This window comes from Marmota flaviventris, chromosome 6, assembly GCF_047511675.1.
Source record: "Marmota flaviventris isolate mMarFla1 chromosome 6, mMarFla1.hap1, whole genome shotgun sequence".
Lineage (NCBI taxonomy): Eukaryota > Metazoa > Chordata > Mammalia > Rodentia > Sciuridae > Marmota > Marmota flaviventris.
Genome location: NC_092503.1, coordinates 8189895 through 8209555, shown reverse-complemented (window position 1 = coordinate 8209555; position 19661 = coordinate 8189895). Strand labels below are relative to the sequence as shown.

General features: G+C 47.4%; 1 protein-coding gene across 2 annotated transcripts in view; it reads left to right on the top strand.

The window, feature by feature from the left end:
• Nucleotides 1-19661, top strand: part of Fndc1 (fibronectin type III domain containing 1) — an 83825-nt gene that overhangs the window by 8127 nt on the left and 56037 nt on the right. For both annotated transcript variants that reach the window (XM_071612873.1, XM_027939587.2), the window contains exon 2: nucleotides 16595-16789. In XM_071612873.1, coding sequence (XP_071468974.1) covers nucleotides 16595-16789 — 195 coding nt within the window. The remainder of the gene's footprint in view (nucleotides 1-16594; nucleotides 16790-19661) is intronic.

Genomic DNA, 19661 nt, shown 5'->3' with positions numbered 1-19661 from the left:
CTGTGAGCTGCACTCGGAGGAACCTGGTGGGGCTGCTTTTGACAAAAGCTGTGTGACATTTGCCCTCCCTGGGACAGATGGGTTCTTGGGGCAATGATGGGCACAGCTGCTGTGGCCGCAGACTCTCAGGGAAGCCACCTCCTTGGAATATTTTATAAAATCAAATCGCCTGCAGAGAAGGAGATTTGGGCATGCTTGGGCATGTGCTGGTGAGGACACATCGCACTCAGGGGACAGCAGCGTGGGGTGACTTTCTCTGGGAAGGCAGGTGGCTGCGTTATTGTCAAAGCAGCTTTGTTCTGCCGATGTGAGGCGCCCGTTCCCTGCAGGCTGAGGTCAGGGCTCTGGGCTTCGCTGTAGGTTTTGAAGTCCGTTTTTAAAAAACCTGTGTTTGAGAGTAGTTGTGGCATCCTGTGCAGCTGAGGAAGCATGCCAAGGTCCCTAGGACCCTGCACCCAGTTCCCCCAAAGGCACCGTCTGGCCTCGGTGTAGGACAGTATCCCAGGCTGTCTCAGTCAGCTATTTTGCTGCTGGGATTATAGGATCCAGCCAGCACAATTGTGGAGGAGAAAGAGTTTATTTGAGGGCTCACGATTTCGGAGGTCTCAGTCCGTGGAAGGCCGGCTCCATTCCACAGGGCTCAAGGTGAGACTTAACATCATGGCAGGAGAGTGTGGCAGAGGGAAGCAGCTCACATGGTGATCTGGAAGCAGAGAGAGAGATTCCACTCTCCAGATACAGATATATACCCAAAGCCATGCCCCAATTCCCACCTCCTCCAGCCACACCCCACCACATCAGTTACCCTGAGTTAATCCCTATCCAGGGAGTAATTCACTGATTTTTTATGTTAAGACTCTAACAACCCAATGGTCTCTCCTTTGAACCTTCCTGCGCTGGCTCACGTGTGAACTTTTGGGGGACACCTCACAGCCAAACCATGATACAAGCCAAGCTGGTGTTGGTTCCATCCTCTGGCCTTCCCCAGTTCTCCACGCTCTCATTTCTTCACAGGTGTGTGTGTGTGTGTGTGTGTGTGTGTGTGTGTGTGTGTGAGAGAGAGAGAGAGAGAGAGAGAGAGTGACTGGATCCCACGTGGAGGTTGTGTGACCACCACCACAGCCAGGACCAGGAGAGTTCCAGCAGAGGGACTCTTCCTGTTGCCCCTCCATAGCCACGTTCTCCTCCCTTCCTCCACCCCAGCCCTGGGCCACCACTGATCTGTTCTCTCACTTTGTGATTTTATTATTTCAAGAGAGTCATATAAGTGAAATTATAGGGTTTATAACTCTTTGAAATTGGAAAAAGCCTATTTCAAAAATATATATTTATTTTGCCTATTCTTGCAATTCCTATGGATAGCTTGCAAATGTCTGTATGTGAACCCAGATAACCACCATATGTAATTTGCCATCACGGGGAAATGCCATTTCCATCCCACCAAGTCATCTGACCTGATTACTGTAGTAATCTCCCCCCGAATCCCCTCCTTCTTCCCTCTGTCTCTACACTCTGGTGTCAGAACAGCAACCACAGTGATTCTCATGAGGCAGAATCAGGGCCTTTGCACCTGCTGTGTTCTTTGCTTGAACAACTTGCCATCAGCACCCATGGGTGGGGTCCTCATCTGGTTCAGATTCTTTATGCAGCCTTGTCTTCTCACGAGCCTGACTCTGACCCCCTTCCTGCCTGCAATATTGCAATCCCGTCTGTACCCCAACACTTCTTGTCCCTGCTGTTTATCCACACCCTTCTCACCACCTGATATTCAGGTATTTTGCTAATCTTGTTTGGTCATGGGTTGTCCTCTGCTGCTGGAATGTGACCTTCGTGAGGGCTGTGCATTTGGCTGCTTTTGTTCACTGCTACATCCTCAATGCCTTCAGTGCTGCCCACACACAGTAAAGGCCTGGTGGGGGTGGGGGTCTTCTGAGTGATTGGATGCATCTTCTTTGGTGCTAATCACACATGATACACATTAAATGTACTTATGAGTGCTGGCCTTCTGCCAACAGGATCCATGGGGGGTGCTGGTGGATGTGAGACAGCCCCTGCATCCACGTGGGGTCAGCACTAGCATTGTTAAGAGAGTTGGCTTGTGTTCAGTGCAACCTGCAGCTGGAGGGAGGAATTCTGTTTACCTGGTGTGTCTGCACCCCAGCCCTGCCGCAGCAGAGTGCACAGAGTAGCTGGCTTGAAATGACAGAATCATTCTTCTCCAGTGCTGGAGGCTGGAAGTCTGAGATCTGTGGTAGGTGGAGGCGTTCCTTCTGAGGCCTTTAGCAGGGCGTCTTTCCCTGCCAGTTCCTGGTTCCTGGTGGCTCCATGGCTTGTAAATGCGTCTCTGCAGCCTCTGCCTGCGTGTCATGTGGTGGTTTCCCTGTGTCTTCTCTTCTTATAGGGACATTAGTCTTGTTGAATCAAGGCCAATCCTCACCCATCGTGACTTGGTTACCTGGACAATGACCCTGTTTTTAGATGAGATCACATGCATAAGAGCCAGGGGTCAGGACTTCCATATATCTTTGGGGGACACAATCACCCACAAGAGTTGATGGGCCGGGCAACATGGTTCCCGTTCAACATGGGTCATAGTTGAGAAGATGAGCTCCCTGGGTCACATTGTGTGTGTGAACTCTCAAGGAGTTCCAAAGACCTGTGGACATTCATGGGGGCTTAATTCTTAGATGGCACCTGGCTGGTCCATCACCAATAAACTAAGTGATAAATGACTAACTCAGATCTTCTATGGGCAAGTCACTGCTGAGGGCCTCGATAAATTGCTGAGGCCGACCTCGAACTTGGTGGTCCTCTTTCCTCAGCCTCCTGAGTCTCTGGGATTACAGGTGTGTGCCACCTGGTGGCCCTCACCCAGCAACTTCATTCTGCACCTTTCTGATAGTCTGGGAGAATGAAAGCATCTCCCTGTGAATAACAGCACGCAGAAGCCACACAAGCACCTACGGATTTCTGAGCAAACCGCGCAGGAGGCTCTCGGTCCTCGGACTGACCTCATTTCCACAATTGCCTCACAGCTACATTTTTAGCTCTAGCACTCAGGGAGGAAGACATCTGGACGACAAGACTCAGGTCACGCATCCGTCTTGTAGAGAACGAGGGTTTTGATTTGAAGTCCATGAGATGAGTTCCTTGGGGTCTGCTGGTCCGCTGAAATTGCTGTGTGTTTTCATTACAGGACACCATTCAGCACATCCCGAGAGGCCTGGATCACAGAGAGGGCTTGACCAAATGTCCTCTTGGAATTCAAGCCAAGGAGAACAGTGGCCCAGGGCTCCCACGAGGGGGAAATCTCTAGTAAGCCCTCCTCAGATCCCCTGATGCCACTCTTTGTTCCCTGACCACCAGCTTCGGGAGGACTTCCTTCCCCAGCCCTCTGGACCCTGGGAATGTCTGTTGTTGGTGGCACTCAGCTGATATTAATGCCTGAGCTGCTTCCATGTGCTTCTCAGTGGTTTGAAGACCATGGCTTTGGTGGTGGATTTTGGATATTTGGAGTAAAGAGCTCATATTCTGGGGTAGGGCCTTGCTTAGTAAATGTCACCAACTGACAGCACATCCACAGTCGTAACCTCCAAAGGTGGACACATGAGTGTCCACATGCTCACTGGGTCTCACTGCCTAGTCACAGAGCGTTGAAGACTCTGGATTCAGACTGATAGGCAGGCTGAAGGGCGGAGGTCGGATCAAGTTAATTGAGTTTCCTTTCCACCCTCGAGATTTAAAAATTCTAATTCAAAGTATTTTTCCAAGATGAAGGCAACCGAGGAGATTCCCTGCTGTGAGGAGGGAGAATCCGCTGAGAGCCGAGGTACTGGGAAGACTGAAGGTCATTTTCTATCACAGCTGCCCGGTGGGTGGCTCTTCTTCCTGGTCTCATATCTCATATTTTTTAGTGCTTTTTGCCGCAGTCTGGCTGGGCACAATCAGGAGCCACTTGTCAAAAGAAACTAACTTTATTTTTAGAACCACACATGCCAAACAAAACAGCCTCTCAGGAAAAACCCTCAGAGCCTCAACTGCCACCACCGGCTTTCCACAAGCCTCTCTCTCCCTCACAAGCTTCTCTCCACCTCCCACAATCCTCCTGCTCTTGAGGCCGATTGGATGGGTCACGTGGGCGGAGCCAAAAAAGTCCCCCAATGAGCAGCTCCGTGGTCTGAAAGGGCAGGGAAACAGCCCAATGAGCATCACCGCAGAGGAGCCAATCAGCTAGATGTTGCTGGGGTGGCTGTGAGCCAATCATCAGCCGGCAGCTGGAAGTTTGCTGAGGCCCCTTGGCTGTGGCTCTCAACACTTTTGATGTTCTCTTTTGTTCTTCCTTGCATCAATCCTATAAGGTAAATTGGGTAGCTGTTAGCTCCATTTGTAAAAAAGGAACTAATCAAATTTGATAGGTGCAGAGAGAAACTTGAATGGCATATTTGCTTTGTTTGGGCATCCTGAAGTGGGCAGATGAACGAACTAGATGAAGAGGAAAATGGGCTCTTCTCAGCCTTTGCTGGACATCGATGGACAGTCCGTCTTCCTAGAGATCTTTCCTCTCCTGGCTTCCATCATGGCAGCTTGTCTTCTGAGTCTCCTCTTTGCCACTAATATTTAAGATTTAAAATGTCTCCTGGTCTTCCTGTCATCCCAGACATCTGTGTTCTTGTGCCCCTGAGATGTGAAGCAGAGAGTTGAACGTGCGTAGCTTGGAGAATCCAGGGTGGGGTTGAGAACTCGAGAGCCGTCAGCACGCGGGTAGAGTTTGCAGTCCTAGGACCGGATGAGCTAAGTTAGGGAGCAGAGTCAGAGGGAGTGCAGGAGAGAAGAAGGGGGGCCAGAGATCGGGCATTGGAGATCTAGCAAAAGGGACCAAGAGGGAAGGGCCAATGACGTGGAGGAAAATGCAAGGATGTGGTGCCGGAAGCTAGGAGAAGAGGTTCTTGCAGGAGGAGAATCACTCAGCTGTGGTTGGAGGGAGAGGAAGTTGAGGACTGAGAGATGAGGCTGAGATGAAACAGAGAATCTTCTAGACACTCGGGAGGTCTGGTTCAGTGCACTGAACCCAGGCTTTCCCATGACTTCAGCGGCTCCTGATGGCTTTCAATTTTGCATCTTTGGTTCTGATTTCTTCCGGGCCTGCATCGATTGCTTTGAGTTGTATTTGCATCTGAGAGGCAATGAAGGGGTAGGAGGAGCATGGTTGTGGTTTGGGTGGGTCTGGGTCTGACGGTGGTCGCTGACAAGCTGTAGGCATGTCACTTCACCCTCTAGGCTCAGCCTGAGGTCGCTGGTGTGCAGGGCACTGCGTGGAAAGGCGATCGATGGAGGGGGAAACCGTCTCGATGGTGTGGAGGTCTCATCACTGCTGTATCCCCAGTGCCTGGCTTAGAAGCAGAGGCATAGTAGGTGCTCAGTAAATATCTGTTGGCCAAATGAGCAAAATGGCCGAATGAGGCAGGTCACCAGCCAACGTTCCTTTCCTTTCTTCTCCTTACTTCCTCATGATTCTTTCTGTATCAAGAGGAACTCACTGCATGGGTCTCAGCTCTTCAGGTGTGCAGAGCCTTCCTCCTTCCTTCCTGAGAGATGACTTGCTGTGCCACCCTCGGCATTAAGAGATGATCTGAAAGACTTTGAGAACCATCACTAGGAACCTGGCTGTCCCTGGGTCCTTGTGACAGTGACTTCCCTCACGCTGACATCTGCTGGGCTTCATTACTACCTCCCCTTGACACTAGCCTTGCCTCTTCCGAGGGATTTTTTCAGGAGTGTTGGGAGCTAGATGAGCGTGATCCCAGGGACAGGCCCAGTGGTCTACATAGTTAGACAATGACTTTCACATTTCGGGAAAAGGAATGAGTTTCCGGGAGTTTTCTCTGGCCAGCATGCCAAGCAGTTTGTAGTAGGCTGGGTTTAAGCTGGACCCGCAAACAATGGTAATTCTTCAAGAAACTATTTCTTGGTTGTGAATTGAATTTGAAGAATGTGCAAAAGAGTCCCACAAAAGCCTGGAAAGTCCCCGTTGCTCCCTGGGTCTCTGCTGGTGTGTCCAGGGCAGGCGTGAGCCCTGCGCTCTGGGTCTGGCCCTGACCATTTGCTCTTTACAGCCCCTTGTATTCTTGTTGTTATAAGTAAGTACATTCATGGACTCCCTCCCGACCGTTCTGGAAAGCCAGTGGGGGAGATGGGGGAAAATCTTGACTTTTTCCCTGCAACAGTAGCTTTTGCTTACATTAGTTTCTAAATAAAATGTCCAGAGATTTAAAACCTCAAATCCTAATGACCGAGTTTTGCCAGCTCCGCTGGTCAGGAGCGCTCCATTCTCTGACTGTGTCATTTGGGGACAGACGTATGTACTCAAGCCGATGGCAGACTGACAAACAAAGCACGGTCGTTGTCAAAATTAAATTCTTGGAGTGAAACCCTTAGAAACAATAACCAGAGAGATCAACGTTAAAGCAGCTCTATTCGGAAATCCAGAGGCGAAGTCGTTGGATTTTATAGATCAGAAGTGACGGCTGTCGATTTGGGCTCCTGATCACACAATGTCCAATTAGTAGCCGCTTAGCACAGGGAAAGGGCCTACTGGCTTCCTTGTGAACTTGGGAGCAGAGAGGCCAGGACTGGCTTGGGGACTTCTCAAGGACCTCAGGGACCCAGGAGTGTCCCATGTGCCTACTCTGCCACCACTGTCCATGTCATTATTCTCAAGCATGTCACCTTGTGTTGCAAGACGGCTGCTGCATCTCCACGTATCACACTGACATCCCAGGAGGGGAAAGGGGGGAGGAAAATACAGAAGGCCACGAGCACATTGCAGGCGAGCCCACCCTCAGAATCCTTTGCTGGAAGTGATAACCTCACCTTGTCCTTAGCTACACTCCTTTGCATTTGTCCTCACTGCAAGGGAAATTGACAAGTCACCCTGTGGGGACATTTGCCTTCCAGCCTGTAAGGTACAGGAAGACATGGGACAAAGAAAATTCTGGCCTGGCCTTGGGAGAGCCACATCGAAGTGTCCACCATGGCAGCTTCTGAATCCCATGCTAGTGGATAAACTCACCAATTAGGAAACTTGACTTGACGGAGAGTCATAAAACCCCACTTAAACAGGCCAGAGAACATCTAGAGGGAGAAGCCAGATTTGTTTTAAGAGTATTTGTTGGACAAACTACAGTCAGTCCTGACTGATTTGAGAATTTCATTTTTGCTCTGCCCCTTGCTGTTTATTTCGAAATAGAATTCCTTGATGCTTCACTTTATGGTTAGGTTTTGTTTTTCTGCTTGGTTCTTTCCACATTGGAGAGGAGTGGGAGGGAGCGGATGAAGGGGTGACGTGGGTGAACATCAGTGGGCTCTCTTCCACTCCGGGTCCCCTCCCAGCACACACACACAAGTGAAGAACTTTGTGAGGTGCCATTAACCCTCGGGGTGACGCGAGTCCTTGGGATCAGGGGTTCTCACTGCCAGGAGCCCTGCGTGGAGGCGGGGGCTCTCTCCTGGGACGCTCTCTCCGGGCTGCAGCAGTACCTGGCTGCCTCCTGCGTGACCAGCTTATGTGTAGCAGCCAGGAGGAGCCGGGGGACATGGGTGTTGGTTGTGGTTTCTAAAGTTCAGGCGTAAGGGTCACCTTTTTGCTTGGCATGAGGCCACTTGAAACTCGCCAAGATGGACCCTACTTCCATAGAGACAACAGAAGCGGTGGTGGCACTGACAGTCCGTGGGGACAGCAGTGTGCTCTGACATAAGATCGGCAAGGGGCTCCCAGTTTGAGATTTGGATAGTCACCATTGGGCTTCTTTGAGCTGATGAGGGAAAAAATGTGATTCACAATTGTATCCAGTGACATTCAGGGCCTGCAAGAGCACATTGGTATGTACTGGGATTCGACCTCCTTGTTTGAATAAAATGATGCTTTGTTGTTATGGAAAAGCTGGAAAATGCCAGAGGGGCTGGGAACAACCTCAGGGAATTCAGGTTTAGCAGTGGCAGCTGGAGAGGTGAGCCCCGTGGTCCAGCAGGCTCCTATGTGCACCACGGAGAGCTGATAGCAGCCAGGAGTAGGGGTGTTGTAGCCCAGGCCCTTCTGAGTCTCTGTAGCTGTTCAGCTGTGCACACCACCCGGTCAAGGTAGATGCACTTTTATTTGGTGGGGCGGGAAGACTAGAACCATCAGTCAGCATTCTCTGGGGAAACTGGGGTTTGAGGAATACAAACCAGGGGACGTCTGCACAGCTGGGGCTGTTTCCTGGGCTGTCCTTGACCTCCTGGGGGACCTGGACATCTGCTTGTCTTGAGGTTTCTTCCTGACTGACGACAGCCCTGTGTGGCTTCCCCTTGGTGGGGTCAGAGGTTTTGTGTGCAGAACTCTCTGAGCTCCCTCGAGTGTTTTCTGAGTTCAGACCCCAGAGACCCAGAGTTGGATCCCTAAAAAACCAGTGTGGAAACGCTGTAGTGCAGCCTGGGCAAGCTGGGAGCCTCAGCACAGGAGCCAGGCTATTGTTTTAATCCTCAGTCTGTCTACTCAACACCGCCTCCTGGGGAAAGTGGGCCATCTGTACATTTGTCCGGTGTTACTTTTATGTCACACAGTCACAAAACAGCCTGTACTTTTCAGTTTTCTTTTCCCCCTTTGGTGGGGGAAGGGGAGGTCATGATTCTTTAGCAAATATAATTCCAAGATCCATTTGAAAAATTATTTAAAATTCAGTTGGTCCTTTCCGTGTTTTGATAACTTGTTGACAACCTTCTGGAGATTTCTGAATTTTTAAATTTTCCTGTACTCTCTAGTATTATATGGGTAACAGCTGAGTTTCCCTCCCTTTCTTCAGTCTCAGAGTCCTGTATCACATGGGTTTCTACCCCCAGGCTGTGCTGTAATTTTAGGACCTCCTAACTTTTTCTGGCTTAATCTCCTAGATTTTTGGTCGAAGACTCTTACTTACACTGAGACCTGTGTTTTCCTCGTTTTAGAGTCTGGGAATTATTTGGCGGTTTCCAGTGGAAAGTAAAACTTGAATTTCAAACACAGATGAAGCGGGGAGGCTTGTGCAAACATGAAGGTTTTGTTGCGTTAGAGAGCGATCTTGGGTATACTTGAGAAACAATTCTGGCATTTTCATTTGAGTTTTACCAGGCTGGTCTACTTGAAGAGCCCTTGTGTTCCTCTGGGAGATTTCTTTGTAACTGAGGCTGTCCTCACCTGCTCCGGGCTGGGTGGGCTGCAGTTGTGCTCAGTGGGGAAGGGCCGTCTCTGCCAGCCGGTGTTGGCCTTCATTTCTTTGGGTGGGTCTACCCTGGCTTCGGGGTAGATTCAAAAGGTTATTTTTGACTTTCACAGGAGATTTTACTGAAAGTAAAATTAGCTGGCCCCACCCCTTTGGTGTCTGGTGAGGGCCCTGCTGACTGCACCGCAGCATGGCAGAGGAGGGGTAAGGGCACCAGCCTCATGCAGAAGTGCCAAGCATACGCATGGCCTCGCCTAACCACAGCCCACTCTTGGAGAACTAACCAGGAACTATATTAATTTAAGTACTATGTTAATTCTTCTGAGGGGCATGCACCAGTGACCTAACTACCTCTCCCTAGGCTCCACCTCTTAAGGGACCCACCACCTCCCACATTGCCACATGGGAAACCAAGCTTCAGCCCACGAGCCTAGGGGGAGAGTCTCCAGTCAGATCCAAACCTCGGCGACTCTAACCATTGCCCAAGCTCTCTCTTCATCCCCAGTCCCCTCTGTGTGGGACACCAAGAGCTGGTCTCACCAAGTCCCAAATCCCCCTTTATAGCCTCTTGGACAGAGATCAAAGGCAGCAAGTCCACTGGAACTCTGGGCACTCTGGGGTCATGTGGTCACAGGCCTGTTGCCAGAAGAACTGGGGGAGGCTTTGCTGGATGGACAGAAATAATGTGTACCTTTTACAGAGCTCTTTGGATTCTTTGTTTTTAGAGAGATTTTTAGGGCTTGGAACTGAAAAGATGGAGGCAAGTGGGGAACTTTGGATCCGACTCTTCTTACTTTGGGGCATCCTAAAGGATCTGCACCAATTTCAGGGAAAAATGGAGGAGGCTGCCATTGCTGAGGAGCCCTGTCCCCATCTGGGCACTGAACGAATTGCCTCTGGCTGGGGCCAAACAGATTAAGAAGCAGGAAAGATATTTAGACTTCATTTTGTTTATAAGCTATAAGACAAAGAATGTGTTACTTTGGGACTTTGAATGTTACTTGGGAATTTTGTGATGGGGGACTTTTATATGAAAATTGGGACTTTTTTATATTGCTGGTCTCACATTATTAGAACATAACCCTCATTTCATCGCTTGAATTCTTGTGGTCTCTTTTGGACAGCACAAACTGGGCAAAGTTTGGGACTGGAACAGAACAGGCCAGGAGTGGATTTTGTCCTATTGGTCACCTTGGCTTTGGAGTTGGCTAACAAGTGAGCCTCACTCATCTCGGAGCCTTCTGGGGTCTGGAGGGTGGGATTCCCTACCAACAACCCCAGGAAGACACGTGCTGGACATTGATGGAGATGGGGGTGGCTCCCGAAGTTGGGGTGAGCTCTTCCTGATCCTTACTCTGAGGAGCTTTTGCAGATGGACCACAGGTTGATCATCACACCCAGTGGGGGCAGAGCGAGCCAGCCAGCGAGGAACGTGAGAGGGTGTTAGGAGGACTTCCATTCTTCTCCTGTTTCACCAGGAGCCATCACTAGAGTGACACATCTGGCCTCTCTTCTATCCCATACTCCTCTGCTCCATGGCGGGCAGAGAGAGTTCGACCTCCGCTGCATGACTTTCTCTACCTGGGGATGTTAATGGATGGAAGCCACAGGCTTGTGTTTCTCCTCGGAGGGTCTGCTTTCCTGTGGGTGGCTGCATTCGGCTCTGCTCTGGCTCCCAGGTGGGACTGGCCACGTTGGAGTGCAGGCCCATAGACTTCTGTCCCTGCCTGGGAAACAGCAGGCTCAGCATCCCATCTGGGTTCACCCCATGGCCCAGAACTGCAGTGGGGAGACAGGGAGCACACAGGGCAGTGGGGTGGCATGTTAGAACCACATCCTCTAATTAGACTTTATCAGCAATAAATCTGCTGCTTTGATTTCTGATGTCTTTATCTATTTCCCCCGTTGGGTATTGAGTTCAAACATTCATCATAAACAATTTCAGACTCCATGCTTCAAATTGAGGAAAAACTGCTGCATACAAACTTTTAGTTTTGGTGTGTAATTTGTATTTATTGGTGCAGTAGAATCATATAGGCCCCTTTATATTGCTTGTTCAAATGTATACTGCTCTCTATTTGAGATTTAACCAGTGGTTTTAAGAATCAGGGGACTTGTGTCATACAGTATGACCAGGAGCAGTAAGGTGCAAAGAGTATCTCAAATCTACTTTTCAGACTTGATTTTGAAATCCAGTCAAACCAACTTTTAGTTCTTTAATTTTCTTCATAAATCTTTGGTAGAAAAGTGAAAGAATAAATAACATTTGTTTTTCTTACCACTACTGCATTAGTAATTGACTCAGAAAATATTTGGTTCTACCCAGCCGGCATGGTGGTAGGGGGTTTTCCTCCCTCAGCTGTGGGTTTTAGCTTCAGTATCTGGAATGATCATGGCAGTGGAGGCTGATCCAGGGCAGTTACAGAAAGTAAAAACCTTGGAGGTTTATCAGTTGCTACTAGTTTCTAGATGGTGAGTCATGTACCTCATACTTACTAAATGCCAACCCTGCGTCCACACTTTCACTGGTGCAGTCCATTTAGGGGCAGCCTAAAATCAGCCAGCTTCAAAGTTACAGTGGAGCAAAACCAAGGGTCTGAGAAAGTTCTTCCTTTGCTTCTCCCTGGGCTGTTATTGCTCTTGGAATTCCTCTTTCCCTTCCATCCACATTCCTTTCTTCTTTTACTAACCTGGAGGGCTTAATGAAGTCATTATATGGCTTTTAAAGAGATGAAACACAACAAAGAAACAAACCAGTGGAAGAAAGTTTCTGTTATGGATAACAGCCCCTAAGCAGGGCTTCCCAGGACCCGTGTCACCCGTGACGTGTTTTACGACTCTGGATTTTCCTTCTCTTTATTCTGAGAAACTGCCCTTGACAGAGTTTGTTTCATCCGTGTGGATGTGTCTGTGCACTTGGCGATGGTTCTGAGCGTCCGACTTGGGTGCTTGGGTGGTAAGGTCTGAACCAAGTGATTGAGCAGCAAGGTTCTGAGTTTCATTTTCAACATGTTCAGCTGGACACTCACATGGGACTTTCATAAAGGTGTAGGGAATACTGGTGTGGACTGGTTAGTCTAGAAACAGGGGTGTGCAAGTCATCAGTTTTGCTAGCCTCTGGGGCCTGGGTAGCACCCACATTGCCCTCCCCAAAGTCACTCTGGGGTTGGTCTTTGTTATCTCTTGGAGCCCAACCCAAGGTTCTTCCAGAATCTTTGGGTCTCTCAGGGAAGGGAATGAGGTCTGGGTACAGGATGTGGTTCCTTGGCAAATCTCTATCCTTGCCTTCAGGGCTGGGATGGCTCAGTTCTTTTCCATACTTCAGCTTTTGTTTTAATTTCTAGACTCTCCTCATGGACCCAGACTCACAGAGGAGCATCTGGATTGAGACTGAATGTCAGGAGGTTATCTGGATCAGCAGCTAAGAGGTTTCTCCGGGGGTTGAGGTGGAGGAGGCTTCTGGCCTCTAATAGAGTCTGGCCAGCTGAGTTTAGTAGTGTGTGTGTGCATGTTTCCCCATACAGTGTTTTTCAAAAGTGGAAGTAATTACCAATTGATGTAGAATCGAGAGATTTCACACAAAATCAGGATTTCTAGTTTCTTGGGGAGGGGGAGGAACAAAGCCAAACAAACAAAAACACAGAATATCTGATGATCTGGGCCTAAGTTCCTTTTTATCAACAGGAGCCTGAGTCTGAATGTGCTTCAGGTGGCAGGTCCACTCTCCGTGGGGTGTCCCCCTTTCCTGTCTTCCTGCCCTTGTAGGCATTGGAGCTGGAGACCCTCAGGCTCATCTCATTAGTGTGACATCCTTTGCTTCAAGCTACTGAAGTCAGCCCTGAGTGTGGTCAGCAGAGGACGTCAGAGGGAGAAGATGAGGGAGGGGCGGGTGAGATATTGTGCTCCATTGGCTCCCAAGAGTGGAGCCTGCAGATGTTGGTTAGGTTGGCTCTGAGGACTTAAGTCAGGGCTCAGGCTTCCTGAGGAGTCCATCAGCTCTGGAGAATTTCTTGAGTCCTGTCTGCTGAACCCTCCAGGGACAGGCATTGCAGAGGTGTTAGAGTCTACCCCTCTCCTTGAGCTCGCGATCCACACGCTGACCCTTTAACCAAACTGGCTTCTGCAGGCCCTCTTGGATAAGACCTGGAGTTGGAGCTAGATCAAAGTGTGGTCCTCGAAGGGTCCTTATTTTCCATTCCCAAACAAGCCAGTGGACGTCTCCTGGTAGCCATGCACAGGGATGTCTAGGCTGGCATTGCCGAGTGTCTGAAAGATCACTGAAGCATCACTTTGCCACTCAGCACCTGGCAAAGTGTTCCCCAGTCTGGATAAATTTACTGGTATGAATTATGCCGTGGCTCTGTGCAGTATAAAATTGTTGGAGTCCTAGCAGACTCTTGCTGGCTACTCCTCTGTCTGGAGCACCTTACCATCTGTCTCCATTCAAAGACAGCCTTGAGTGGGGAATGGGGAAGGACTTGGGCAGGAAATTCTTTTTATTTAACCCTAAATCCCTTCAGCGGCAGCTTACGCTCATTTCCTAATCTTGCGTGCTGTGGAGACGCAAAAGCAGCAAGTCCTGGTCCTACCTGTCACACGCCTGCTCTGTGAAATCAGCCCCAAAGGTCCCCCCCCCCATGAGGCTTTTAGTTTCTGTGGTACTAACACTGGGTCTGTCCCTTTCTATTAAGAGTCGTGGTTCATGAGACATGCAGCTTTAAAGAATGTACCTAGCAGCATCTTAGACGAGCTTCCTGAAAACACTTACCAAAGGCTGCAGGTCTTCTTGTCTAAAAGACAGGAGGGAGGGTCTGGGCTGAATTTCTAAGAATATTTAAAAGTCAAATAAGGATCCTAGGTGTCGTGTGTCTTGTTGGGACTCCTGGATGGGTGTGTGTGGCTCTCCTGATGCTGGATTGGTGCATCCATTTGTGAACTCACATGTGAGTTACCAATGATCCTATGCTGTGTCCAAGGGTAAATGTAAGGCTGCTATGGTTTGGATAAATCTCCCCAATTCCATGTGTTAAAGTTTTGGGTCTCAGCAGGGGAGATGTTGGGAGGTGGTGGCATCTTTAAAAGATGGTGCCTAATGGAGGTCTTAGGTCACTGGGGGCAAGCCATTGGAGGGAATGGTGGGGTTCCAATCTTTTCCTCCGTTTCTCTTTTGTTTCCTGGTCACCATGAGGTAAGCAGCTTTGTTTCACCATGTGCTCTCACCAGATGAGCTGCCTCACTACAGATCCAAGAGCAAAGGGGCCAATCAGTCATGGACGGAGACTTCCAAAACCATGAGCCAAAGAAAACCTTTTCTCTTTAGAAGTTGAATATTTCAAGCGTTTTGTTATAGTAATGGAAAGTTGACTAACACAAAGACATAGCGGGGAAGAAAAATGAGAGTATATTTATATTGTTCTTCTTTTTCAGATAACAGTGGTAAAAAAATTAATATTTTTCTGGCTTCGGTGCTTGTGCACTGATTGAATCACTAGTGCCAGGAAGTGTTTGGGTTTCATAGCTCTCACGTTTCACAATGTCTGTTGAAGAGTGGACTTCCCTTATGGGAGCTTTGGAATTGAATTGTAAAGATAAGTTGTTGGTGATTTCACGCATTCATTTTCTTCCTTGGGGCAAACACGCACTGCTTCCCTTTGCAGTTTTTGGATATCTTGCTTTGCTTCTACACACCTTTCGGTCCGTGTGAGATGTTGGATTCCTGGAAATGATTCTGCTGAATTTTCTTGTAGGCAAAGAAGGGCAAAAGAAAATTATAGAAGGGTAGGCACGATCACACATTTAAACTGCCCAGAAGTGGCTGGCATGCCGTCTCTGTAGTCCAGTTTTCTCACCTGGGTTCCTCCATCACAGGGTCACAGGAAGCTCACGTCTGGAGTTGGGAGGGGAGGTTTTGCGGACTTTGGTCTGTGCCCATAGTCTAACACCATGCTTTTGTCTCTTCAGTGGACATCCTTTCTCTAACCCTGCAAAACCCACCAGGTTCATACCCTTCGTTCACGCCTTGAATTTCTCCAGCGGGTTCTCTCAGGAGCTCTCTCCTTAGCCCCTGGTTTTACTTGAGATGCAGCAGGGCTGTCGGGAACAATGACACATATGTTAGAGTTGTCTGTATTTATTCTGTTTGGAATTTTCTATTAAATTTAATTTTCAATTAAACCCACATTCTAACCAATGTATGTGCCATCCCTTTATTTTATGGGATTTCAGATGAAGTTTTCTTAATATTACTAAACTTAAGGTTTTCTTTTGTTCTCTAGGTTATTTTTTTTTTTTTCCAGTTTTTAGAGTGCCTGGCATTATTCCCCCCCCCCCCCCCCCCCAGCGTCAGGGTTTATTTGTTGTTGGTGGTTGTTTTTAATTACAACTGCATTCTGGGCCTGGTTGGGATGTGCGGAAGTTTCATCGAGGAGAGGGAAGATGAGCCCTGAAATAGCTCATCTCTGCAGAACTCTTCAGCACACCCCTAAGTATTCTGCCAGGTGATCTTGGTCTTAGGCCTCGACACCAATTCTTCCTTGACCCTGGCATTATTGAATAGCCGTTTTCACATCCAAGTTGGCTGAAAATTTGTTCGACTGTTGCATGAATAGTCAGCCCTTATTTACATCACCTTGCTTTACAGTATCAGTTATCTACAGCGAGCTGAGAGGTCTTGTTGGACAAAATGTTTCTTTTCATTTTGGTAAATTTGAAAATCAATATTTGGTTTTAGAACCTCATATCTGAAGGTAAAAAAGTAACTGGTGCTTCTCTTTAACGTCTTACTGACAAAACATGGAAGCATTTAAATTCAGTGCCTGCAGCTAAAGCCAGAGTTTTACTTCCCTGTCAGGCTGGTGATGGTTTGGGTTTGTTTTCTTTGTGGAAATGAGTTATTTCTGTTATCCCACTTTGAATACAATTGGTATTCTTCCTGATCACAGTATTTGGGTTATTCTTCTCAGAGGTGTTTTAAAGATTGTCCAACAGATCATACTAAATACTAAGAACTTATTTAGTGTATGAATGCCTCTGGAGAATTTGTCAAATTGCTGTTTGGTTTCTCTTGCTCTGGCTTGTCAAAGTAATCAAGGCAGAGAATGCCTAGCATTTATTCTAATTCGTTTCACTTTTGGTTTAAATTTACCACCCACAGCTATCCAAAATACAAAGAAAGCTGGGGGGTTTGGTATGTTTGTTTTGCGTCACATTGTAGCAATGTGCAAATATGACTGCACTTAGAGTCTTTGGGATCAGACAGAGGAAAGCCGTTGACTTTTTGCTAATGCTATCAGAGAACTTTCAACACAGTTCTTTCCCCAACCTGCCATTACCTTAAGTTGATAGTTGCGCTGTTTGCATAGTTGACCACCCACTGAAGCCAAGGCACGTGAAACTGCTGTCCACTAAAATGGGCCTGAAAGTCACGTGGGACCCACCCAAAGATGCTACCAGTAGACCCGTGGAGCATTACAACATTGCCTATGGAAAGTCACTGAAAAGTCTTAGATACATCAAGGTGAATGCGGAGACATACTCCTTCCTTATTGACGACGTGGGTAAGTGACCCTGTGCTCTTGCTGCCAGTCAAAACTAACTGTGTGCCACATCTCAGGATAACTATTTGCAAGACAAAGTATGGCCGGGATCTCTGGGGATGAGAAGCCAAGTGCTGCGACTCTCTCATCAAGAGTCTGGCCTGGGCTGACTTAACTCCTGCTTCCAGGCATCAAGTATTCCTCTCCAAATTAAAATTGCAAATGATTTTTGGTTTATGAATGTGCTTTTGGAAAATGCATTGGTCCTTTTTGTCTTATAGAAATGTGATTACCTGACAATTTGGTAGCCTAATCTGGAAACTTCTAATTTCTAAACCATTTTATAATTAGGGATAATTCAAATACAGCTGATTCTTGAACAACATGGGTTCAGACTGTGCAGGTGCACTTACAAGTGGATTTTTTTGTTTTGAGATTTGTGACAATTTGAAAAAACTTACAGAAGAAATGAGATCCTAAAAATATAAAAAATTTAGGAAAAAGTTGGGTAAACATTGAATGCACAAATTCAAGTAGATAGTCCACATATCATCTATAACCATAACATACATGAATCCATTGTTAAAATTTGTCAAAACTTAACACATATAAACTGTACATGATGCCCTTTACAGTAAGAGAAATCTAAACAAAGTAAAGGTGCAGTATTAAAATATATCTGTAGAAAACTAATTGCAGCACACACAGTGCTACTGTAATAACACCATGGCCACCTCCTGTTGCTATCACGGTGAACTCAGGTGTGGCCGTGTCCTTTTAGGATGCCACCATGTACCACTCCTCGTTTCCGTGTGAGCAGTTGTCTCCTGTGTAAATTGTGTGTCACAGAAAAAAGTGATCTCTCCAAGTTTTTGCTTATTTTGTCACCATATGTGGTGCACACAATATATAAATTATGTGCTACTTGACCCTTTCTGTTGTTGATAAGGTTTCTGGTCAACAACAGCTTCTTACTACTAAGTTTGGGGGAGGCAAAGCTTCTATGCAGATTTTTTGACTTCACAGGGCTCGGTGCCCTGTCCCCTTGGTTGTTCAAGAGTCAATTGTAACACATGTGGAATGTCATGCTAAGCTAAACCTGGTTAAAGATGTGATCTTTTTACCCACTTAAATTTCATTTTTAATTTGGTCCCGGAGCCTGGGAATATTCTGAGTCTCACTCAATGTGTGTTGTCCTCTAAGTGCAGACGTGGGAGGTCTTAGACTGGGGCTTTGAGCTGCCTCCTCCGCATCCCTCTTTTTTTGACTCCAGTATCTTAAACTCCATTGGCTTCAGCCTCAACCTGAAGCTGGGTCATAAGGGAGTGATGGAGGGTGGCACAGAGATGACCAGGTGTCCCCTGGGCCACGGAAGTGCTGTAATCCTGGGTGGACCACGGTCAGCGTGAGGCTCCTCAGCACCCATCCCTGGCGTCAGCTTGCTGTACTGGTTCCTCCTCCACCTCCTGCACTGGACTATTATGTTTTCTGGGTAGCAGAACAGAGACTGTGTAAGGGAGATGAAGGGGGCCAGAATCCACTCCTCCTGGCTTCAGCTAGGCAGGTATTTCCTCGAATCTCTTCCGCATGGTGTGGCCACCCCCCAATCCAGCTGCGAGGTTAAACGGAGATTCTGTCAGAGTGAAGGCCTGGGCAGGGTCACATCTACTCAAACCTTGAGTTGTTATGATTGCTGCAGAGAAGGAAAACATGTTAAAAGAGAGTGGTAGAACTGGCTAAAAGCCAGTTTCTGATGAGTTAAATGTAGGAATTCAGACACATATGGATTACATTTTTTTGAAATACAAATAAGCTCAGAGTGCAGAAAGTGCCTGGTGAAGCAGGGTTTTGCATTCTGTCAGAACCTGGAGCATTTCCCCACTAGTATGACAGTTCATGCCAAACCCCAAATGCCACCAGGCCCTGCCAGATTCAGACAGAAGTCACACCAGGCTTGAGCAGAGTAGGTGTCCCAGACGGTGTATTCCAGTGGCTGGTGCGGAGCCTCTGGCTGAGAACTGATGAGGTTGTGTTGAGGAAGGCTCCTGGCTATGAGAAGGGCCACGGTCATCACTGCCGTACCCAGAGCTGATGCTTACCTCTCTGACCCTCATCCCCTGTGATGTCCATGAGCTTCCATCTCTTTGGGGAATGGGCCCCTTCCCTTATTTTGAGGAAAACTGAGTGCTATTAGGGTTTTGCTTTTCAAGCTGCAAGTTCTGGGGGCACCTTCTTTGTAACAGGGCATCTAGGTTTCCTGTTGCACCCCAACAACTCCAGTAAGTCAGTCAAAGAGAGATATTTGACCTTGACCTCAATACAAAAATCAAAAAGTAAAGCCCAATTATTTCAAGTAATCAAGCATTTCCAAGATTCCAAGAAATATATATATTTTTTTACTAGTGTTTTGTTGAAATGGTGAAAAACAACATGAAGGCAAAGTCTAGGGATCATTTTACTGTGAAAAGGAAAATTTCCCGAAGCTTTATGTAGTGCAACGAAGAGTTCCCATGTGCCATGTTTTATGAGTTACATTGACAGTTTCTTTCTTTCTTTTTTTTTTCCTGGAAATTTCAATTTGGAACTTCCAGGGGGAAATATTATTTATAGTTTTTGACAGTGTACTTTCAAATAGCAATAAGTGGACTGTGAGTTCCTATTTCTTTCATTGATCTTAAAGTTAAAATCCCTAAGTGCCCTTTTTATTGACTGCTTATGAATCCAGATTTATTGCACATGCCACGTACTCTGTACTAAATGCAGTTTGTGTTTGGGTCTGGCATGTCTCAGCTGCGTGAGAAGAATGTTAGTGATTTGAGTAAAAACCATGGAGAAGGCTATCTTAGACTTGTCACTTAATTCAAACCTTTATATTTAGTTATAAAGCAAATAA